The sequence below is a fragment of the Aspergillus thermomutatus genome, assembly GCF_002237265.1.
Source record: "Aspergillus thermomutatus strain HMR AF 39 chromosome Unknown NODE_356, whole genome shotgun sequence".
Classification (NCBI taxonomy): domain Eukaryota; kingdom Fungi; phylum Ascomycota; class Eurotiomycetes; order Eurotiales; family Aspergillaceae; genus Aspergillus; species Aspergillus thermomutatus.
In genome coordinates, this window is record NW_020798406.1 from 1 (window position 1) to 22,823 (window position 22,823).

General features: G+C 50.3%; 8 protein-coding genes across 8 annotated transcripts; 3 read left to right on the forward strand and 5 right to left on the reverse strand.

Moving 5' to 3' along the window:
- Positions 1-30: 30 nt before the first annotated feature.
- On the forward strand, positions 31-1,891 carry CDV56_100011 (uncharacterized protein; the record flags this gene model as incomplete). The annotated part of the gene is made up of 7 exons (XM_026753630.1): positions 31-75; positions 147-194; positions 266-367; positions 427-514; positions 721-759; positions 820-1,010; positions 1,652-1,891. The coding sequence occupies 7 exons, from the start codon at positions 31-33 to the stop codon at positions 1,889-1,891; spliced, it is 753 nt and encodes a 250-aa protein (XP_026610118.1).
- Positions 1,892-2,664: 773 nt separating this feature from the next.
- Positions 2,665-3,945, reverse strand: CDV56_100586 (cyclin family protein; the record flags this gene model as incomplete). The annotated part of the gene is made up of 1 exon (XM_026754205.1): positions 2,665-3,945. One exon carries the CDS (start codon positions 3,943-3,945, stop codon positions 2,665-2,667), a length of 1,281 nt encoding a protein of 426 aa, XP_026610119.1.
- Positions 3,946-6,756: 2,811 nt separating this feature from the next.
- On the reverse strand, positions 6,757-7,522 carry xgeA (putative endoglucanase; the record flags this gene model as incomplete). The annotated part of the gene is made up of 2 exons (XM_026754852.1): positions 6,757-7,156; positions 7,206-7,522. 2 exons carry the CDS (start codon positions 7,520-7,522, stop codon positions 6,757-6,759), a joined length of 717 nt encoding a protein of 238 aa, XP_026610120.1.
- A 1,694-nt stretch (positions 7,523-9,216) lies between these two features.
- erg2 (C-8 sterol isomerase ERG2) lies at positions 9,217-10,062 on the forward strand (the record flags this gene model as incomplete). The annotated part of the gene is made up of 3 exons (XM_026755213.1): positions 9,217-9,571; positions 9,640-9,666; positions 9,725-10,062. 3 exons carry the CDS (start codon positions 9,217-9,219, stop codon positions 10,060-10,062), a joined length of 720 nt encoding a protein of 239 aa, XP_026610121.1.
- Positions 10,063-10,401: 339 nt separating this feature from the next.
- On the forward strand, positions 10,402-11,664 carry NCS6 (putative PP-loop ATPase superfamily protein; the record flags this gene model as incomplete). Its single annotated transcript, XM_026755371.1, has 1 exon — positions 10,402-11,664. One exon carries the CDS (start codon positions 10,402-10,404, stop codon positions 11,662-11,664), a length of 1,263 nt encoding a protein of 420 aa, XP_026610122.1.
- Positions 11,665-12,138: 474 nt separating this feature from the next.
- CDV56_101990 (LYR motif-containing protein) lies at positions 12,139-12,483 on the reverse strand (the record flags this gene model as incomplete). Its single annotated transcript, XM_026755609.1, has 1 exon — positions 12,139-12,483. The coding sequence occupies one exon, from the start codon at positions 12,481-12,483 to the stop codon at positions 12,139-12,141; it is 345 nt and encodes a 114-aa protein (XP_026610123.1).
- A 507-nt stretch (positions 12,484-12,990) lies between these two features.
- Positions 12,991-16,420, reverse strand: CDV56_102115 (putative Ras guanyl-nucleotide exchange factor RasGEF; the record flags this gene model as incomplete). The annotated part of the gene is made up of 6 exons (XM_026755734.1): positions 12,991-13,074; positions 13,123-13,551; positions 13,603-15,128; positions 15,498-15,683; positions 15,768-16,095; positions 16,169-16,420. The coding sequence occupies 6 exons, from the start codon at positions 16,418-16,420 to the stop codon at positions 12,991-12,993; spliced, it is 2,805 nt and encodes a 934-aa protein (XP_026610124.1).
- Positions 16,421-18,860: 2,440 nt separating this feature from the next.
- On the reverse strand, positions 18,861-19,447 carry CDV56_102876 (uncharacterized protein; the record flags this gene model as incomplete). Its single annotated transcript, XM_026756495.1, has 2 exons — positions 18,861-19,343; positions 19,424-19,447. 2 exons carry the CDS (start codon positions 19,445-19,447, stop codon positions 18,861-18,863), a joined length of 507 nt encoding a protein of 168 aa, XP_026610125.1.
- Between the last annotated feature and the right edge of the window lie 3,376 nt (positions 19,448-22,823).

Sequence of the window (22,823 nt, forward strand, 5' to 3'; positions counted from 1 at the left end):
CCCCTGCCCCCCCCCCCACCCACGGCCCCAATGGCTCCGAACTCCTGCCATGCGGGTGCCAGTATGAAGTATGTAGTTAGGTTTCTCGGTTTTTCCTATGGCCGACCGCCCCAAAGCTCGTTTTTACCGAGGTCTGACTTGAATAGCTCGCCATGCTGGAGATGTGGTGCGTGCAGAAGGGACTGTGGGACAGTGTGAGAAACCCCTCAATATCTCCTAATAATCATAGGTTTTATACTAATTTCCTCAGTAAAACCGAGATTAGGCCAACCACCGGGGCCTGGAGTTGCCCAAGACACTCGGCAAAAGCCGAGCATCGTTGCTGGTGTTTTTCGAAATTCTCTTCGGAGAATTTTCCATTGACAAGGTACATATATCCAACCCCTGCATGCCTATGAAATGAGCCCTAATATCTCGGTTTTTCAGATGTTGAATGTTGATAATGCTCGTGTCGACGGTGCGCGCAAGAGCGGAAAGAAGGAGGCCAAGAGGCCCAAGACCGGCGGGCCCCTTGGTATGAAAACCATTATGTTTCCTCTGGAAAACCGAGCTTTGGTGTTACCGAGGGGGGAAGCTGACAAGGCATAATGAGCAGACAACAGGCCTGCTCGACTACCCCTAGCCATTAGGACCGAGGAGCGTCTCTCATTCACTGTCCTCAAATCGACTGGATCTCTTGCGACGGCGGATCCAAAAAGAACGGCTGACTGACATAGACAGCCACGGCAAATAGACACGATCCTGCTCTGCTCAGACTTGGTATGCTCTGTGCCAGATCCCGGCAACCACGCCAATGATCAGAATGCCCAACATCCGCAGACGACATTCGAACGGGTACCCAGTCCACGAACAGCGTCAGTAACAGTTCCGTCCTCAACCTCGACTCAGATCCTTGTGACACCGGAATCAGCGTCTGGCCGCATCGAGTAGCGGAGATCCTGAATGCATGGGCGGATCTTAACCCTCTCCCCTTAGCTAGCTTTGAGCGAGACTCCTCCGCTGGGTTAGGAGTAAGAGGCCTCTGCCCGCGTTCCTGACCATGAGACAAAACGATAGCAGATTTTGAAAAGCCACAGACAAGAAGCCGTAAGGCCAGTAAAGGAAAGAAGAGGCCCGTTTTTTGAAATTTCTGACTCAGAGGAGGATGACGTTGAGCAAGTTGACTACCCTGAGGACATTGTGCTTTACAACCCCTCACGTCCATAGATCGCAGGCGAGTAGACGCCTTGGCTATGACTGCAGGCCGGACTCCGCGCACTTTTCAATACTGCACCACTGACCAATGCCTTCGGACAGCCGATATCTCAGACTAATCCCTTCACCGTGCGGAACCCCTTTATTGACCCTGTTCCGAATACCTCTCATACAACTGGACGTCTTACCTCTGCTGGACATCCGATACACATTTCCGTCCTTCTCTCGAGGCATACCTGACCAAGAAAAGAAGACGTTTCCACATCGACGAAGGAAAAAAGGACAGTGACATGGAACGAAACGACCGCACATGGATCGAAGTAACCAAACGCTTCATAGATGAAGGCGCCCGTGCAGAAAGGGAGCATCAGAACCTTGTGGACACCTCGCTCGCATACAAAGCCGCGGTTGATAAAAAATTAACAGAATGAGCTCTAGTGACATATTTGATGGGAAGTTAGCCGACCTAGTCGCTCAATTCCTGACTCATGAAGTAGAAGCCTTGAAAGTGACCCTTCAAGGCTGCGGCGGCAATGCCAATGAAGCAATTGCAGAGATTGAGAGCCTGTGTATCACCGTCTCCGACGGATCTAGGACATTATGTGAGGAGGAGGACTGGGCCGCGGAGCGACATACCAGTTGCGATCACAACGGACTGCCCTCACCAGATGAGAAAATATGGCATGCCGATGTTTGATTCAATCGCTGTCTTCTGGAACGGTCTTGGAGTTTGTGAAGTATCCCTTCTATCTCCTTTGAGTCGACGAGGAATTAGAATCTGCAGGAACAGCACGAGGACGTCGACGAGGAAAAGGCCATTTGCGGGTAAATACTAGCTCCAAAGGGATACTTCTCGGTTCGGTTCGTGGCTCTGGTCTGATGTACTTGGTTGAGGTTGGTTAGTGGGAGTACATACTTCTTTTCGAGACTTTGTCTTGCCGAGTATGTGCTGAGAGGCAACGTCTTTTTTCTTGAAGTTTGCGGCTCTCCAAATAATGCTTAAAGTAGGCACTCTCTCCAGAATGAGGATTCGCCATGGATAAGTCTAGAAATCAATAGAGTATTCATTAAGTACTGGCTACTGGTGGTATCCATCCCTTTCATGCCAACCATCGTAAACATAGACATACATACATGCTTGCCACATGTCAGAATCATTATTGTGGCCTTATCCTAAGTGTGAAAAAGAAAAAGAGACATATCCAAGCCATAGCATGCAAAAAGATAACGCCGCACCATTGCCATAACCAAAACCAGTAATGCAATGCAGACAAGTCAAGTATGGTATGAGTGTAACGAAGGAGATGAAAACTGGGTATTCTAGTCATAGAGAATTTTTAACACAAGGAGACAAGTGAGAAAGAAACTACGACAGTAGGGAAGAACCCGAGGCTCTAGTGGGTATTGCCTATTATGTTTTTCTTGGTAGAGTCGAGACCTGCTCGACCGAATGATGAAGAAAGAATGAGATTAGACGCGCGCGTGACGACCGCCCATGTGGTAACCCGCGGCAGAAGCCAAGAATCGGGCGACAAAGCCGGTGCTGCCGCTGTTGCTGGCCATTCTCATCTTCTTGTTGGGTTGCTGGTGGTGACAATGTCGGTGAAAGTCTTCAAAAGACTGCTTTGCGTCTGCCTGGATCGCGGGCATGTTGACATAGCTGTAGCCCAGAGTGGAAGCAGAAGGGCTGTTAGCGTCCGCTACGATGACTTCGTCCATGCTGGTCGAAGAGTAGGAGGTGCTGATGCTGGCTGGAGTGCCGCGCGAGCTGGGGGCAACACTGGATGAACGAGAGCTCAATGAGTTGAAAGTCTCTGCGCGGGAGAGGCAGGGGACATCGTTGATGGATGGCGGAGAGATAGATCGGCCGGACCGGTATGGCGACGTGCGAAGGCGCTGGTGGTGGTGAGGATGGTAGGGAGTGTACCGCTCACCCTCGATGGATTGAGGAGAGCCCCCAAGGCTGGACGAGGAGACGTGGCTGGGAAGGCGCTTGCGAGGCGAGCCGCCCTCTATCATGCTGTGACGAGCGTCTGCACGCGCTTCTAGCTTCTGGCGACGCAGACGGCTGGCAAGGAGCTCTGCCGATGCATGGAGGCGGCGCCATTCGCGGTAGTGATGGTGCTGTTGCTGTTGCTGGCGCCTCAACTCTGCCTCACGCTCCTGGGCCTCGAATCGCTGGCGAATAGGAGCCAGGAAGGGCTCGAGATGTAAAAAAAGGTCGTCTTCGGTGACGCGAGTGTCCCAGTCGAGGAGGAACAGCAGCTGGCGTTCCATCAGGTTCACCTCTGGCAGCGAGAAGGAGAAGCCATCGTAGCCCTTGACAGCCGTGTAGCGGGCCCAGTGCTTGTTCTTTGGGCTCGAGTCGTTCAGGTTCTTTGCTGCCAGGATGAGCGATGCAAGAAAGATCCGATGAACGGTGCAACGCATGCCCTTGGCGACAGGCGGCAAGCGTGCCCGCAGTCGAGCCAGGTAGACCAAAGAGGCCATCAGCGTAGGAACCTGAACCTGGGACCGAGTGACGAGCGAGACGATGAACGTCTCGACTGATGGCAGAGGAGGCAGGCCATCCAGTGGAGGTGTGCTTGGAGGCGTAGGCTGGCCATGACGGCTGACAGCGGAGGTCACATGCGACTCGCAGCGGATGACCAGGGAAGCTTGCTGAGCCAGATAGGCAACCATCTCTCGTGATACTGGACGAGTGACAAACTCATTAAGAGCGGCTCGATTGAGAGCCGCAGGAGCATCCATGATGGTAATGTTGCAGTGTTGTAATTGATGGTGTTTGTGTTGATCTGAGCGACGGAAGTATAGAGAGTATACTCCAAAGCGAACGAGACTGGTGTTTATTATGGGAAAACGTCAACACCCGAAATTGAAGAGAAAAAAGTAGTATCTCGTATTTGTCTTGATTGTGCTCGTTCTCTTTCCGATGGTGAATGGGGCGAGAAGAGCTGAAAGGGAATGTTGACAATGGTCTTTGTTTGGGGGCGAAGTATCTCTCTAGTGGCGAGGGAAAAAAGCAAAGCGTGCGAGAGAGAAAAAAAAAAAAAGACAGAGAGTAAATATGGCGACGAGCTGACACAGGACGGACAGCGATGTTTTAAAAATGAATCAAATTCCCGTCCAGCAGGAATAATGTGGTTCTGGAATGCTGAGAGAGAGGATAAGGTTGTCGTGTCAACCTGTCGGAAGTGCTCTGGAACTGGCGATCTTTGGAGTAGGAAAGCAGCGCTGAGCCTGAAATAGATCTTCAGTGACAAGCTGAGGACGAAACTGTTTAGCAAGTCTAATTTGAAGTTCGTATTGAGCGTCGATCGGGAGTGAGAGATGTCTGGTCTGGTGGTGGAAATGGAGTGAATGTATAGCCCAGGTGAAGTCACACCAAGAGAATGAAATGCAGCGAAAGTGAATAGGGCTGATTATAATGATCAAAAGGAAATCAATTAATGATTACTACTGCAAGAGAAGAGTTAATCAGAAAAAAGAAGATCAGACTGAAAGGAGAAATGGCGAGACTGAGCATGTGGATGACCGCGTGAAGAATCCAGCGAGGTGGCCACCTGATGGTACTTTATAAGGACTCATGAATGTAGCTTCATCATCGTCCACATAGTCTGGATTCTGATTGATCGCCATCACCCATCCATCAATCCGCCGGTATGCTTGCAATTAAGGTGGTGGTGCAGGGCGGCTGGACAGCTGCAAGGACATTTCAGCCAGCAGGAGCATCCACAGGGATAACTGGTAAGGTACTAGGTAACCTGGTAATCATCCTGGGCACGATGGGGAGAAGAGGACAGGAGCGGATCGAATGGAATCGAGGAGCATCTCAAACGCTGAATACCAGTGACTGATTGACCGTCGTTGATTGATTGATCGATGGAGCTGCGATTCTTCAAGGGTCAAGGTTGGATTGTCCCTTTGGCGCGCGATTCGACTGCACGCGATGATTGGTACAAGGCCTATACAGCACAGGAACAAATCAGAATGCATTACTAGTGACATGAAAATTAATTATAGATATTCTACTCAGGTAGTATCTACTAGATACTAATTACTCTTCAATTAATTGTCTTGTACTGTAGTCGAGAAAGCGAGGAGGCATTAATAGATCTACCTGTAGGTACTCCCGTCTACTCCATAATAATGCACCGTGGAAAATCAAGTGGCAGGAGGAATAAAGAGCATCGCCAACGAATCATTACTCCCTTTCAATTTGTCCCTCAAACACTGCCAAAGTTTCAATGACCTTTAGCAAGGCAAATACCCATCTATTCCTCAGCCTCTACGCTGGACTGAAACCTTTCTCTGGGGCGAAACGCGCTCCTGTTCCGGACAGGAATCCTCGCAACGCGTCTGCTTGACTGTCCGCCATGTCTATCCCATTGACTTGCTTGACACTGGCGTTCAGCCTGGAATTCAACTGTTTCTGCTCCTCTCTTGAACGCTCTAGGGGATTCTCCTAGCCTCATCCAGCTGGATTCATGACGGATGTGGGATCCAGAAATAGTTGCAGCTGCCACTCATTCTTTGGCAAAAGTACATGATGCAGTCCGCACTTCACACAGCATCAGATTCAGAGAATGGACTCGACATATGATATCATCAATGCATCCAGATCTTCATTCAACGATCACATCCCACATCTCATGAGGACTCGGACCTTGACTGACAACCCCCTCCTGTCGTAGGCTGTACCCCTCCATCCGTCAGTCATCCCCTGCAAAAACCCCCGACTACACTCGTGTCAAGGAGCAGATCTCCTCCTACGAACCTGGATCAAAGCCATCACGTATTGTTGTAATAATGGATACTAGACGAGCAAGAAAGTACCTCGTTCCTACATTCTCCTCCCCTCGATCGCATCCCCTGATCCTTCCCGCCACAATTATGAGACGCAATGGTGGTCTCGCAAGGAACAAGTGAAAGAGTCCATCTGCTCCTTCAATTCCAGAGCACGAAGACTAGTAATTAGTGGCTCGTCCATGCTACTCTACTGCTACTATTTTCATACGGTACTGCAGATACCTGTAGTTCATGTACGGGGTACCTGACTGAGGAAGTGTCCTAAGCGCCCGACGCAGGGATGCTCGTGGGCGCTTAAGCGCATGTTGCCTCGTCTCGCTTCGCGCGCGGCGTGAGTCGATTTCTATATATACCTATGGATCCTGGTTCAAAAGCATGTCAATCCCTTATTGTGGATACCGTTTATTCTTAGAGGCTATTGAGGTCCCAACATGCGTTGATGGAGTGATTGGGTTGACTTGTAGAGGTGGGGATTCTGGAACCGCTGGCTTGCTGCTCGAGAGCTGAAACTGAGGCACATAGATACTTTAACTTGGGATGATTCAGGTCTGGATTCTTGAGGCCTGACTGCACCTGAAACGAGTGCGTTGGCGCTAGACTGTAGTAGGCGCCTTATGGTGCAGTCGTCTGAAACAGGGAGCGCGTAGTGAAACTTCTATGTTGGATTTTGTATAGGCCCAGTGGATTGATTGCTAAAGAGATTGGACTAATTTGAATATACACCAAAATAGACGGCTGCCTTTAATAGAATGTTTAGGCAACACTGACAGAGTAGTCGGACACGGTCAAGACGGCATTGCTTCCGCTGAAGGGCTCGGTACCGGCCTGCACGTCGACCAGGTACAGGCTGCTGGACAGTCCCTGGTTGCTCTCCAGGTACTTGAAGAAGTCGAGCATGTCACCGGAGAAGCTCTCCGTGGTCGACTGGGCCACGAAGCTGTACACCTGCATCGAGCCGTTCGGGCCCAGGTACAGGTTCCACTTGATGCCAGCGATGGTGGGCGTGGCGATGGGCGAGCCCGTCGAGGAAATGGGACCGGCGCCGCCCAGAGCAGCCAGCCAGACCATGATCTCGTACTCGTCGCTGCCGCTGGCGGACGAGCTGAGGAACATGTCGTACGCGACATCGGCGACGAGGTCGGAGCCGGAGTAGCTGTCATCGTCAGCTTCATAGCCACAGAGATTTTGTAAGAGCTGCCTACCTCCACTTCCAGGTCGAGTCAATGCTACTGATGCTGCTCAGGGTCTTGGGAGTGAACTGGAGAGCGGCATTGGCGAAGCTCTTGACCTGGCCCTGGCCACCGGACCAAGACCACTTGGTGTTCCAGACGATAGTGCTGCCCGAAAGAGATTCAAAGGTGGTGCACTGGGAGCCAGAATCGGCGTTGGCCTCACCCCAGAGGTTGTTGTAGAGGATGTAGTTGCCCTCGGTGACTGAGCCCCATTGGTCGCAGAACTCAGTGGCTGCTTGGGCAGTCGCTGCGGTGAGCGAGAGGGCGAGAGGGAGGCTGAACTTCATTTTGAATAATCAATCAAGTCCTTGCGAGAATAATCTGTCGGTTGACAGAGAACAGACCGATCGACCTGAGGTCTCCGACTCTTATAGTCTCCTGGCCTCCCCTGAAGAATATTTGGCCCTCTATCATTATAGCCTGAATCTTCGAGGCTTAACCTGTTTGATGCCGTGATTATCACCCTCAATATTCACGACTCAATCAGTGGGCCGGATGACCCATTGACTGGTGGATCAATCTATACCCAAGCTTCAACTCGAGACACCCACAGCGGCCGCTCCCCACATATGGCTCTGAAGAATCACGGAATGGTCCATTTTATCCGGACAATTCCCGACGAATGAAACAATCCGAGACGACGAAGGCACGGAACGATCGACCAAAACGACAATTGTCTCCGGGAGCAGTGAGGATATTGGTGGAATTCAAACCGGATCTGAGCGGATGTAGAAAGAAGCATTGTGGATGAGGATATGGCTGCGCGGAAATAGATTGATATACGTAAGTGGACCCCGCATTCTGCACTCCAGATTCCGGAGTATATTGCTCTCTCGTCACAGAGCGATGCTAGCAGCCTAGCGAGGCCAAAGAATCAGTGCTGCAGGATTCAGAAAATCCCTTGATGTTGTGTTTGACCTGTGCTGGTGACAACTGACAACTTGAATTTCTGACGTGGACGGAAATAGGCCCGTTTCATCTAAAGGGAAGATCGACGGTCTGTTGGAAGTTTTTCCTGCAATCCATTCTATTGTCGGGAATTCCTGATGGTGTCGACTCCGGAGTCGAGTCTCCTTAGGAGAAGTTCCGAACTCATAGAGAGCCCCATACAACCGATCGTTTCATCCTATTTGATGTAGAGTAGGTATGGCACTAGGAATAGAGGAATAGTTGAGCGGAATCACACTGGGAATCGCTGAGTAGTCAGAAATTCAGGCAGCCCTTCTCACCATCATCATAGGGGGGTTCAGATTCTGATATCCGAAATGCGTCTATGCAGCTGTAAAGCTACATCTATCGTCATTAGTCCTCTCGAGACTGGGCGTTGCTCAGGTCTTTTCACTCTCTGCTCTGAAGCATTGTCGCATGGGGCAGAGTACTTTCCGTTATCTCAACCATATGAAGATAAAGAGAACGGATATGCTCAGTCAGAGATAGAGATACCTATCCATATGCGCTCTGCTTGATTGCATACGATGACTTGGGTCCTCAACAGGATTGACGAAGAACCACTACGGTTTAAGTTGGAGAGACAACTGGGTTTGCTGACGTAACAGAGCAGTCTCACTCTCATCTCTCAACACTTTGCGCTGACAAATTAATAATGGCAGCTTGGCTTCATGACTGAATAATAATCATGGTCAATCGATTGCAGACTTTGAGACTGACTGGTGATAATCTGATGCCTCTTTCGGATCTCTCCATCCGTCGTGGCCTGAGATGCTCCACGCCAAGCCAAGAAAGAAAACAAACGGAGCCGACACCAGGGGAACTCAGGACCAATTACCAGGGATTCACAGGGATTGGATTTACTTTGTGATCAGCCAAATCTACGCGGCCGCCGCGGACTCCACCATATTTTTTCTGCCTAGACTAATCACTATCATCACTCCTGTTAAGCTTCTTTTTGTCCCCAGATTCTGTCAATTGCCAATTTTAGTCTCTCAATTGACTTGACCTATTGCTCTACATCACGACCATCATGCCCTCCAAATCCTCCTCCCGTCAATCAGATTCTTCCCGCAAGAGTTCATGCGGCTGCTGCTGCTTCTCCATGCGCAAACTCGGTTTCCTTGCGGTCTTCGTGGCTATCTTCGCCGCGCTGTACAACTACCTTGATGCTCGTCTTGAGCAATTCTACATCTTCAACCCCGAACAATTGCACGACCTCTCCCAGCGCGCCGTTCAGGCTCATGGCAACGACACCCGTGCGATGGTCGACTTTATCGTCGCCGAGCTGGACCAGAAAATCCCAGGAATCCACCTGAACAAGGACGAGGAATGGATTTTCAACAATGCTGGTGGTGCCATGGGTGCCATGTACATCATTCATGCTAGTGAGTTTGTTCAATAGGCTCCCAGCTAGCCAATCTTTACCCAAAGTTTCATGCTAATCATGATTTAGGTATCACTGAATACTTGATCATCTTCGGTACATACTCTCTCACGCACTCTCCATTCCCCCTTCCGAGCTATTCTAATGAAGACAGGCACCGCGATTGGCACCGAGGGCCACACCGGCCGCCACACCGCAGATGACTACTTCAACATCCTCCAGGGAACCCAGGTCGCCTACGTCCCCGGAACTTTCGAGCCCGAGATCTACCCCCCTGGCAGCGTGCACCACCTCCGCCGCGGCGAGGTCAAGCAGTACAAGATGGAGCAGTCCTGCTTTGCCCTCGAGTACGCCCGTGGTTGGATCCCTCCCATGCTTTTCTTCGGTTACGCCGATACTTTCACCAGCACCCTTGATTTCCCTACCTTGTGGGCCACGACGAGAGTCACAGGCCGCGAAATGATCATGAACCTGCTGCGGTGGAAATTTTGATCGCGCGATGATTGGGACCATACATAACCAGAGAGATATGGAATAGTGTACTGTAATACGATACTGTACCTGTGATTATAGATTATGGTAATGCCGTATAGATAGGATATAATCTTCATATGACTGCCTCAGTTGCTCCAATTCGTTCGAACTGTTTTCTTTTTTTGTTTTTTTCTTTATCTAGTTAGCTTCTCTCCCGCTGACAAAGCATAATGCAAACGGAACAAACGCTAAGAATCCGCCTATCAAAAGATCTATCAGCCGATCAATAGTTATCGCGGGGCCAGAAATTCTTCCTCTCCATGAGTCGGTCTTTTCCCCTCAAGATCTTCTACCAAGATGCCCCCAACACTGTGTTTTAACTGCAAGGAAGCTAGAGCCGTTATTATCCGTCCCAAGAACCGCCACAAGCTATGCCGCGCCTGCTTTCTCGAAGTCTTCGAGACTGAAGTCCACGAGACAATCGCCGCCTCCTCCCTCTTCTACCCCGGCGAACGGGTCGCCATCGGCGCCAGCGGAGGCAAAGATAGCACGGTTCTTGCCTCAGTCCTCAAAACACTCAACGAGCGCTACAACTACGGCCTAGAATTATGTCTGCTCTCCATCGACGAGGGTATCAAGGGCTATCGCGACGATAGTTTGGAGACGGTCAAGCGCAACGCGGTCCAGTACGATATGCCGCTGGAGATCGTCGGGTATAGCGAGTTGTACGGCTGGACGATGGATCAGGTCGTCGAGCAGGTCGGGAAGAAGGGCAACTGCACCTATTGCGGGGTGTTCCGGCGGCAAGCGTTGGACCGGGGCGCCGCGCGACTGGGTATCAAGCATGTTGTCACGGGACATAACGCGGACGATGTAGCAGAGACAGTAATGATGAATCTACTGCGAGGGGATTTGCCGCGTCTGTCACGGGGGACCAGTATCGTGACGGACTCGGCGGCGTCGGATATTAAGCGCAGCAAACCGCTCAAGTATGCGTACGAGAAGGAAATCGTGCTGTACGCGCACCACAAGAAGCTGGATTATTTCAGCACTGAGTGTATCTACTCGCCTGAAGCGTTCCGAGGCAGTGCCCGGACGCTGATCAAAGATCTCGAGAAAATCCGCCCCAGCTCGATCTTGGATATTGTCAAGAGCGGAGAGGACATGGCTGCTCTGGTGCCGTTGGAGGTTAGTTCGAGCGGGAAGAAGTGTGGCGGCACCGGTACTGCTGCTGCGACTGCGGACGACGATGAATCGGCGGGTGGCTGTGGTAGTCAAAATGGTCGATCAAGCGGTGGCGAAATGGCGGAGATGGAGAAGAAGCTCACACAAGACGAGGCCGCTCAGTCTAGAGAGACCGAGATCAAGCTCCCAGTCGCCCCCAAGAGAAAGAGCGGCAAGGCAAATAACCCAAAAGCAATTAAGAGTCAGACCATGGGCAAGTGCGAGCGCTGCGGATACATCTCGAGCCAGAAGATCTGCAAAGCGTGCATGCTCCTGGACGGGCTGAACAAGAACCGGCCCAAGACGGCGATTGAAGTGGGCGTCGGGATTGAGGACGAAGAAAGCAGCTCTACGCTCATGAGGCAGATGGAGCGAGTCCAGTTGACGACTGGCTAAGCCAAGGGAAGAAGTACTACAATGCCCTACTTGATCAGGTGCTACTCGCTATGCGATGGCGCACCCCTCTCCATCAGGACTCAGGCCCTGAGATCGACCAGTTCACCCCGTCCGCTGGTCAAAGACCGATCGAAATGATCAATAGACCACGCAAGACCCCGCGAGGCTCGTCAGGACACCAGACGCATGCATAGACATGTTTGCACAACGCCACCGCTGCGAACCCGCTCCCAGATTGCACGAGAGATAAAAAGCCAGATCGATGCAATTGAATATATGCCAAACATAATCCTGTACAGGTCATGCCGTAACTCCAGTAATGCTATAATACAATCAGTCTTTCCCCAAAATCCCAGCATACCCTCTCACGCACTTCCTCCCATACATCCGAACCCAACAAATCTCATCGTAGCCGATTCCCACTCCGGGCCCATAATCATCCCATTCCCACCCGGAATCCCCCAGAAACAACCCCTACTCCTTCCCCCCTTCCTGCGCAATCGGCAAATCAAATCCCACCCGTCTAGCCGTCAACCGAATCTTCTCCTTCTCAGTCATCGTCATGCCGGGGTTATACCGCTCCACAAGAGCAGCATACGCCCTCTGCGCACGCGCATACTGCGCCATCTGCTCGGCCTCTTGTACCCGCTGCTCAAAGTGTGGATCTGCCGCTGTTGGAGATTGTTCGCCTTCGCGTGCGCCTGTGCCTGTGCGGAAGGCTTCGCGGATGCGTTGGTGGAGGGGCGTTGGTTTGGAGAGGGTGCGGCGGGGGAGTTCGCGGAGGACGGCGCGGTAGGTGGAGCGGAGGTGTGGCGTCATTTTGTTCTTTTCGCTGTTTTATTCTTTTTTTCTTTTTCTCTTGGATTTTGGGTTTGTATGAGGACGGTGGTCTATGGTTTGTTGAGGTGGAGGAGGGTGATGGACTGGCGATTTAGAGATTGGTCATCGAAGGCGATGTCATCACGTGATCTTATCAGTAGCTTCAGAAATACTACAAAGTATAGAGCACCTTTGATAAAATGAAAAGATGCGCTGAATAAGGCATAACCTCGAATATTATGTCAATTATTTAGCTATGTATGTTGCATATATGTACACCAAGTGGTCACAACCACTTGAACCGTCATTTGACCATCTCATCAGTCAATCGTCAGAAGGCATGTCACGTCAGGGTGGAGGTAGTAGAGGGAGTATAGAAAATATATGGAGAGTGATGCATGAGTCGTGGTTGTAGTAAGAATGTAGGCGCAGCTGGTAGGTCGTATGCAGAGGTAGAAGTCGGTCAATAAAAGTTACCTATCTTCCTGAGGATGTGCTCAAATCCGGTCAAGACCGCAGCCAGCCGAATTTCTTGCGTCCTGTGTCGGCGCCCGTGGATGGTTCAACGTGTACACTGCGTGCGTACAAGTCCTACGCATATTAGCGAACGACCTCACCGTCGGTTGATTGGGCACGAACCTCTTCATCTCCAGAAAGCTTGATTTCCAGAACCAACCGCTGCACGTCCTCATACCGATGCATATGAGCATACGGGGTCTTCTGGCTGCGCTGGATGCCCAGAATGACTTCTCCCATCACCTCGAATTTCTTCCAGTTGATCCGAGAACGGTTGTCTCCGACGAAGGTCTTATTCCCTTCCTCGGCCGACACCAAATCACGGCGATGTAGAGGGAGAAACGGAATGCGCTCCGAAAATGAATTGTCCCAGGCTAGGCGATATGCAAAATGGCTCTTCTGCGTCCCCATGAGGATCACAAGCCTCATGAAGTCCTTCTGTATTTGGACTGGGACCAGCTCCCGCGTCTGACACAGCCGATGTACCGGGGTTCCGTTGATGCCGGCGATCAGTGCGCCCAGGGAGTTGTAGTTATTCAACCGACGCAGTTTCTTCAATTAGAGTTAGAGATTTCCCTTTCCTCGTTCACGATTAATACTCACCTGTGCGATGTTCATAAACTTCTCCAGAGCCCTTGCCCGGTGCTTCGGCTTGTCCCGAAGAAGGATCATACTAGCCACAAAAAACGCGATATGGTTGAATTGCTTGATCATGCGATTGACATGCTTCAAGCTCTGAATCTTATCTTTGTCGGGACCCGAGATACTAACATGGCGTACAAGGTCCCGAGGTCGAAACGAGTTGAACATGATCCAGTCAATTCGTGTTAACTCGCGTGCAAATTCTTCATCGGGTATCTCCATGAATTGCCGCCATTGTATCTTGGTCAGTGGTACACTAGGTGTCAGCTCCAGGTGTTGAGCCTCTCTTTGCGCAGCTTCAATGCTCAAGCTCGTGAACGATTGGCTCGAAATCGTGCCGGGCTTGTCCACGGTCGAAGTACTCGATAAGCCCCTAGTGAGCCTTGTGCTCTGCTCTGGCGGGCCCTCGCTCAGATCTAGAGCACTCATGTTGTAGATGGGATCCTCCTCCTCTTCCTCGCCTTCGTCTTCTACAGGGGTAGGCCCTCCCAGGAACATGGATGGGGAGCTCCGGCCCGAATTGACGTAGAAGGTTTCCTGGTCATCGAATTCCTCCACGTCGCCATCTTTGAATGGCCACCCAACATCGTCATCTTCCGTGTTCACTTCGAGATACGATCCAATTTCTTTGGCGGCAAACATGTAGAAATGACTCTTCTCCAACGTCGATACAAAATCCAGGATCCGCTTCCGGGTCTTTGGATATGCCAGGTCGCCGGAATACTCCGATACCCACTGCGCCATCACGTTGAGCAGTCTCAACTGATCGGCAATGCGGGTCAGCTGGTCAGTGATGTTCTTCTCATTTCGTTCAAAGCGATGTATCAGCGCATTGAGTAGACTGGCGGGTGCCGCAAACTTGCGATATAGGCACAGAAAGATCGACGAGAACTTCGAGTCCTGCTTCGACATCGGCTGCGCCACGAGGCGATCAACTAATTCGTCAAATGTGTAGCCGGAATCAATCGAACTTCCGTCGCTTGTTGATTTGTCCTTGCTACTGCCACCAGGACTGGACGGGGCGCTACGCGACACATCCATTTCATCTTCCATCTCCAAGAAGCCACTGAAGGCGTCCGATCCGCCACTGTTTCGCCAAGCGGAATGGAGCCGATGCTGGCGGTGGCGATCCTTGGCTGGAGATGACTCTCCAGACGCTGATGGTCTGTGCGAGTTCAACGTGGCCCCGGAGGGAGGGGTGTGCGGTCGCACCGGAAACGAGTTGCTCCGGGCATATCTCGAACTGTGCGGATTGGAAGCCAGGTTGGAGGAATCGGTCCGGTCGGCGGGATACCGGTGGTTGCCGTACACATCGACTCCTGATTCAAACACACTCGTGGAGTTTGAGCCGCCCGCGGCTCCGTTGAATAAGGCTGTAGGTGTTTCGGAGTTGGCACGAGTATGGTGACGGTCTTGCGAGCGCGGTCGGTACTGGGAGTCGCCAGAGATTCCTTGGTGGAAGTGGTTGTGGGAAAGATCGGTGAATTCTAAGGGTCACAGTTAGCACCCAAAGTAAGATCTAGCCCGGCAGAGCGCAACAGCTGTGAAATTTAAGTGGGTTTCCGCCAGTAGATAGATAAATGACAGGTCGGTTTCTTTTTCAAAAGGGCAAAAGGGTGAGCGAACGCTAACTCAGGCCGTGCCGCGAATTAGCGCGATAGCAACCGGCCCAAAAGGGGTTGGTTGTCTGTTCGTCCCAAGCTTTATTGCGAAACGCCCAGGAAGCTCCAATCAAAATGGTGGAACAATAGGGGTATAGGGGGGAAGCTTTTGCTGCTTGAGGTGTAGTGATTCTGTTGGGCGTGGAGTCGTAGGGCTAGACGGCCAATGTTGCCATCCGCCTGATTGACACTTACCATATTTTTTGCTGACAACAGATCGCAGAAGCAGGGCAATGCACATCTTCTGCGATCGTGGAGATTCGGGAGACATCCGATGAATCTCGTAATTTCCCAAAGCAGGCTCAAGGGGTCCATCGTGGCTTCGAAAATCACATTTACTCGCAATTAAAAGAAACGGTAAGGATGACGCGGACAAAGTGTCTAATCAAACGAGCCATTAGCGATCATGTACTTTTCTGAAGAAGTATGAATTCCAAGCAGGCGGAAGTACTGCGTGAAACATACCAAGTAAGCCTGTCAATTCTGAGAGGCTCGCAGGTTGCGTCACGTCGTGAAGAACGAGCACTCCGTCAATAACTTTTGGCGAAGTGGCATCGGTGCTAATCCGAGGCCACTCGAGCTCCCCATTGCTTCCGACTGTTATCTCTTTGGTCGAAATCTCCACAAGTCGAACAAGATAAACAGTACCGTCCAATGACATTTTCTTTGTTGTCGATCGGGAGGATAGCGGGTTCTTCATGTCTAGAGCGCTCCGAATAAATGTAGATTTGCCGGCTTTCTCTTGGCCAACAACGGCGATCGTAAGGTGTGGGAAGTTCGGCTTCTGGGGTATCTATAGCGGAAATCAATGGTTAGCCGTTTGCTACAACCTCCGTCGGACCATAATGCCTGCGGATTGAACATACCCCTTCACCGTCACGGGTCGACGATAAACCGGTGTCACTCTTCGAAGAAAGCATATGCTCCTCCTCCTCTATGAGAGGGCTCTCAACCATATTCCTTGTCTCCGTTGCCATTCTGGCGGAATCAAGCTTGTACAGAACTCCGGCCGGTGCGGAAATCGTTCTGCCCGGGAGACCCGGTCTCTGCGGGAAGGGTGCAGGCTGAGCTCTGTCGCTAGATGACCGCTCTCTTCGCGGTTGCTGAAAGGTCATCATAGAGTTGTTTTAAGGCAAACGTTTGGACGATTGCGGCGAGTCGAAGGGGCCAGCGGAGATGTCAACATGCGATAGCGCAAAATCCGATATTGCTAGGTGAGTGACTGATGTAGGCACGACAGGTCATCCATTGTCGCTTCGAATAGAATGGGGTCAAGACTGATTGAGAACCATTGGATTCCTCTGGATAGTTTGAGTCACGCTCTGTTCATCGGCCGGTCTCCTCTGGTTTCCTTTTTCGCTGACGGAGTGTTCGATGTTCGAATACGAATCTCACTGATGAGAGACAGATTTAGTAAAACCCGTCGTATCCTCGGAGGCCTTTGAGAATAAGCTCACAGGAACGCCTTCCAACTTCGAAGAGCGCAATATGGTTGTACTCAATTTGCCCTTGCAGATCCAAAGGCGGTTTGCACTTCCCGCAAAGGCGGAAGAAGGATGGATGGATGTCTGGAACAAAGAGATCAATCACCTTTTTGGTACAAATCTCGGAGGCCGAGGTGGGTTGCCAGGCCCTCAACACATAAAAGATAAATAGGTGAGAAAGTGAGAAATGTCAATAGAACTGAGATGAGGACATGTTGAATCACTTGGTTCTAAAAAATAAAAGCAGGATACGCAGATAGAACTAAGTAAACCGGGTCCAGGTTCCACGATTTTCGCGTGACTGCGGCCGAAAAAGGCGGCGGCGGGATCTTCAATCGGTGGAGGCAGGCAGACAGAAAGCCTCCACTGTGCACATCGCTTCAAGATTGGATAATTGACGGTCAGAGCTTTGATGCTCACAGGAATAAGACAGCAATGAAAAGACCATAGCAAAGAGACGACAGGAAGGCAAGAGAATCTTATGGTTCACAGCTGACGATGGATGGAGGAACCCGGACGAATCGGAGCAATCGTCGTCTACAAGGTGGTACAAGAGGGACACAACACTTGAAGGTGGCTCAATGGCCTTTCCGAATCAGAAAAGGAGCCAGTCGACTACTTTGTACCCAGATGTCCAGATCAGTACACCATTCGTCGTTCAGTCGAGAGCTGTGCACCACTTAGATTCGAGACCAGCTTCTATTCAGCTGTATAGAGTGTCATCGCTACGGTTGATACCCCGCGGCTAGACTGCTATGTCTCTCGAGAGTCGAGAGCAGACTAAGTATCATATCATTCGCTTAAACAAGGGACATCTACTTCCCGACGGCAGCTCATTTAGGGTTAGAAATAGTAAAAGGTGTAAGCTGCCCAGCCCAGGTAGTCTAAATGAGCTAAGTAGTTGGATGAAAGCACGCCGCACATACGCCTTCACCTGCCATTTGTTCCGGGGAATAATAGTACTTTTGACCCTCGCTACTGTTGTAGTGGATGATATATCGACTTAAATCCAAACTAAGAACATGGCTAACAGGCTAACAGCCCAAAAACCACGGATTGGCCCGGATTCTTTTCGCTTACGTCTACAGAGGGCAGACTGCTGCATCGACAGTCTAGTGCTGATTCTTCGCACTTGAAATGTCTTGCCTTGAGGACCGCCTCTCAGTCCTAGAGTGAAGGGTTTTGAGTCACAATCTTACCCCCAATTTTGGGAGGTCGAGTCTTGGACAATAATACTACCAAGGACAAAATTCTCAGCCCATAAACAAAACATCATCATGAGGAGAAGATCTGGAGCAGCGGGATCTGAATTCTCATTCCCCGTCATGCAGCCTGATTCGGGCTCCACTGTGGCCAGGCGTCTTACCGACGTCCTTTAAGCATTATTATTCAATCACCGTTGGGAGCTCGGCTTCATGTGTTCCAAGTCCAACTTTGAGTAACGGGGTCGATAATTATCGCCTCGGGCCTAATTCTCGATTAGCGATAAATCACACGCATTCCCAGAAGCGTACCATGGATTCGTTCGACCGAACGAACACCTCGACTCATCTATGTGATTCCAGCTGTTGGACATCACTTCGATGGTGTCTCGGCCGGTCGGTCCTCTCGAGCTATCACAGCCCCCCGCATTCTGCTATGGTCTAAGACATAGCCTGAATATCGTTGGGAATATTTCACTGGGAACTGACCTTCGAATGGTATTAGGCGGGGAAGATGGAGCAGAAGGAAAGGGAGCAGGATCACCACATCATACTGTCTCTTGTCTTTGTGAGATGTTCTGTATTGCTCGAATGAGAGCGGAATATCTATCTAGAGCTGTTTAACTGGTCTGTGTCTCAGCCGATAACAGAAAGGACTAGAATATAACTACTCAAGCTGAGGGGAGGTTGCTCTCTGTTGCCCACTATCGCTCAACTGTGCCATTGTTTCCCCCCCTGATCACAATAGCTCGTCGAGGAGCAATTCGCTACGCGAATATTCCCATAGTGCAATAATATGGCCGCGCTTGGAAATGCGATCTTCCAAGCTATGTAGCATGAATTTTCTTCCCTCTTCTCGCAGAGAAGGGGGTTCATGCGGGTGGCTGGTGCTGGTTTTCGCTGTTAATCAAAGCCATAAACTTCATAAACCCCTCAGCATGCTTTCCGGTCTCCAATCCTTCTTCGCATCTCTCTCTCAACTTTCTAACCTTGCCCAAACCTCGGTTGAAACCCTTCTCCCGGGTCCAAGAGCCTCGGTTGCGGTAACCTCCTCCTCGTCCGCGATGGTAAGGTCGTGATCGCCCAGCAGGTCCCTGTTCTATCCACTCCTCTTCCAGAGTAATCTTGTAGATATCGCGTAGGCAATCACAAAGCTGAGGATTCTGAGCAAGCAGGTCTTTGATTTGTGGGGAGGACGCTAATGCTTCCACGTTGTATGCATTTCGTTTTGCTTGTGCGTTCGAGCTCTCGTTGGCTTCCGGCTCGCTGGTACCATGCGGCGGGGTTTGAAGGGCATCTGTCGCGCTGGTCGGTTCCGGCGCCTGGGGTTTGGGTGCACAGTAAATCTTATGGGACTGAGTGCAGGCAAGCGAGCAACTGTAGACCATGGGTGAGAACGAGGGCGGCCACACTAAGGTAATGGAAGAAATCTTACCTCAAAAGCCCACAGGTAGGGCATTTGTACTTCGAGGGTTCGGAAACGCAAACCTCGCAAGTTCCAGGCATTTTTTTGCCAGCTTGAGACTCCGAGCCAGCTGAGCTGCGATCAAACTTCGTCAAGCATGATTTGTAGCTTTTACAGCTACAGTCAGATGGCAGAAGACAAACAAAGAAATACTCTTAAGCCAGGGCAAACGCATTAACAAGCTAAAACAATCCAGTGAAAGCTAGATGGAAAGCTCATTCAAGAACACCTTCAGAGTCTAGGCCATCTCCGCAGAATCAAAAATCGTAGATGCCTCAGGATTCAGGAACCACTGGTTGAAATGCAGATCACATGATTTATCGCCCCTAATGACGATAATGGGCTCAAATCTAGTTCCATTATTCTGCTTGATAATTGCAAATGGTAGAGAAGTAAATGCTCATCTTTAAAGGTTATCAGCAGAGATAGAAGTCTGTGATTCTCAACGAGCTTAGTCGTGGACTCATTTGCGTGCCATCTCCACGATCACGCTTGTATACAGAGTGACAATAATAGACGGTGCTCCATTCACATCAACTGGATGCAACACTTATCAACGACGCAAAGCAAAGGTACAGCTTGGATTAACGATTAGAGATGTATATCAACTAATATAACTTTCACAGTGGGACACATTGAAGCCAGAATACCCTCGTTGTATCAATAATGGTCATGTCTGCACTGTCTATGAAAGGATGAAGGTATCCAACCACAGATCTATCGACTCGATGGGCGAAAATGAAGAAAATTCGCCCATCAACTGAAAGCAACTGCACACAGCACGAACAAGGCTCATCAGTTGATACAGACTGAATGGGACATGCCTTGCTTGAGTGTCCATCTAAGCTGAGATCAGAGCCAACTGCTCACCTCCTTCATAGACTGGTACCTGCCTTTATCACATTATTCGCAAGATGGGACTAGGATGAATTCCCCCGAAACACTGCCGGACATCGCTAGGACTAGTCCATTGCTCGACAAATCCATTGTTTCACTTCCAACGGGTTACCTTACAAAGCAGAAGAAGGGCGATTACTTACTGCGGTACAGCATCGATCTTTATGGCAATGCCATGAAGCATCCCTTTAGGAAGATCAAGTCAGGCAATGATTTTGGCAAGGACCCTGATGTGTACCACTGTTTTGTTTCAATAATACGAAGTGAGCTTACCGATCAATCAAGATCCAACGTACGACACGGTTTAGCGAGGCAAAGTTGATCAGTTCCTCGCCGCCTGGCTTCATCGTATGGATAGCTCATTTCCAATCTAGTAATACAATAGCCAACTTAATCAGTACGCAGTCGTAAAGAAGAGACCATTGTGGAGAGGCTCTTTCGCCGCCAGTAAATTATGTTACTGTCAGTTTCTCAGCTTCGACAATCAGCTTGATTTTAAGCTGCGGTTGCAGCTGCTAACCCTGAACGCACCACTTATGTGACGCGAGTGGGAAATACAAAGCAGCAAGCTTCTACAACTCTAGACTTTGGCATAATGGCTCATCGCGAGGTAATGCCACGCCTGAACCTGCTTTACTACCTACAACGAACCAGTAGTTTCTTCAGAATTTCCAGTCACTAGTCCGGCCATCACAATCAGGACTCCACCATTCACTTCCCTCTGTAGGATCACCAGGCGCCACGGAACCAGTTCCTTGATACTCCAAGTTGCATTCGGCTTTAAGAAACCCTGTTATAACTATTACAGGACAGTCAACCAGACTTATTGTTCCGTCAGTCAAGCAGCACATCTTGCCCGAGCCTCTGTCCCAGAAGAAGTACTTGACCCAGGAGTTTGAGGACAGTACCCCAGATCTTGAAGTTCCCTATTTTGAGATTAGAGATTCCCGGCTTGAGCAATAGACCTCGGCTGATGGCTATGGGCTAACCTGTGAGCTTTCTCGAAGGCGCTCCTCACCTGATCACGGTCAGGACTCGGAAGGCTCCAGAACGTGTCAGCTCCAAGTTCGTCACCTAAGCGGATACCGGACGGCTTATTCCAGACAATATATGTTATATGGCCCCGTGGCACCCAACCCTGGGGACCCTGTCTGCCCTCTTTGTAGAGTAAGGTCGGAGTAGCAGTCGCGCCCTTCTGACTAAAGATGTTCAGTGCAGTGACTTCTCCATGAGTTGCGATGTTGATTGTGCGGCTCTATCTTCTGGCGGCTCAGACCCATACCCTTGATGAGGTATTTGCATGTGAATCCTTGTAAATGCTTGCTGAGCTAGGTTATCTGCATTATGGCAAAGGAATACCGCCTGGCAGGAGAGGTACCCAGGCCAATCTTTGCATCCACTTCAGACCTGGTCGGAATTTTCAGAAGGTTTCTGGTCCAGAATTCATTTTGACTGGCTTAGAAGGCCAAGCTCAACTTCTGTGCTCGGCTGAACTGGACGCCTGCTAAAGAACGTTCTCTGTTGAGCCATTTGTGTTCAGCAAAGATGAAGAGTATAGGGTCTATTCAATAGTAAAACTCTCAAGGTTGGAGAAAATGATTATGTCCGGTCAAACATGGCGGTATGCCTCATTTCGGGGTAATGCGTTGCTTGTTCGGTTCACATGACTTTTGATTGAGACAGTCCCATGTAGATGCCATGAAGGAGTCCCTGCAGGGCAAGACTCCGGATGAACATTACCTCCCAGTGAAAAGAAAGTTAGATTCCAAGGCACTCGATGATTTTTCCAGGTCATCTCGGATCTGTCCTAAAACGTCGGGATCATCCTTCGCACTAGGCATTCAATAGCACAATAGCGTACGATTCAGAGTCCATTTATTGCGCAGAGAACAGCAAACTGAACTATATTCTTTTGTGCAAATGCCATTTTCCGCATGGAGCGTTTGTGATGCGAAATATCGAAGACTGGTAGTTTGGCCAAACCATGAGTTCCAGGAACAATTCTAAGTAAGCCCAACTTGAGTCAAGCGCATAAATACTCTTCGACACCATTCGTATCTTTGGGACGATCACGAAGACAGAAACAATTTTGTGCTCAGACTGAGAGGACCCAGAAGCATCTGGGGGCCTAAGGTCTTCATGTCTGGCTGTATGTAATAGGTCACTGAGAGGCAGATTTTATCTGCATAGAGCTCGGCAAGCGTCCTGAATAGAGGCAATGGTTGCTTCGACATGGTCTGTAAGAATGGGTAAGGGCCTCAGGGCTCGAGTGTCTTGAACCTCGCCAGAGGTATGAAGGACCTGTTTCTAATGATGGATGTCGAATTGCTTCTATCCTATTGGGCTGTAACGTAATCCACAAGCGAGCGGGCCACCCAAGCGAGCGGGCCACCTCACGCGTTTCAGACGCGGTCACAATACTCAACCAATTCAAACCACCACCATGTCTCCAAAACAACATCAAAAATCAAAA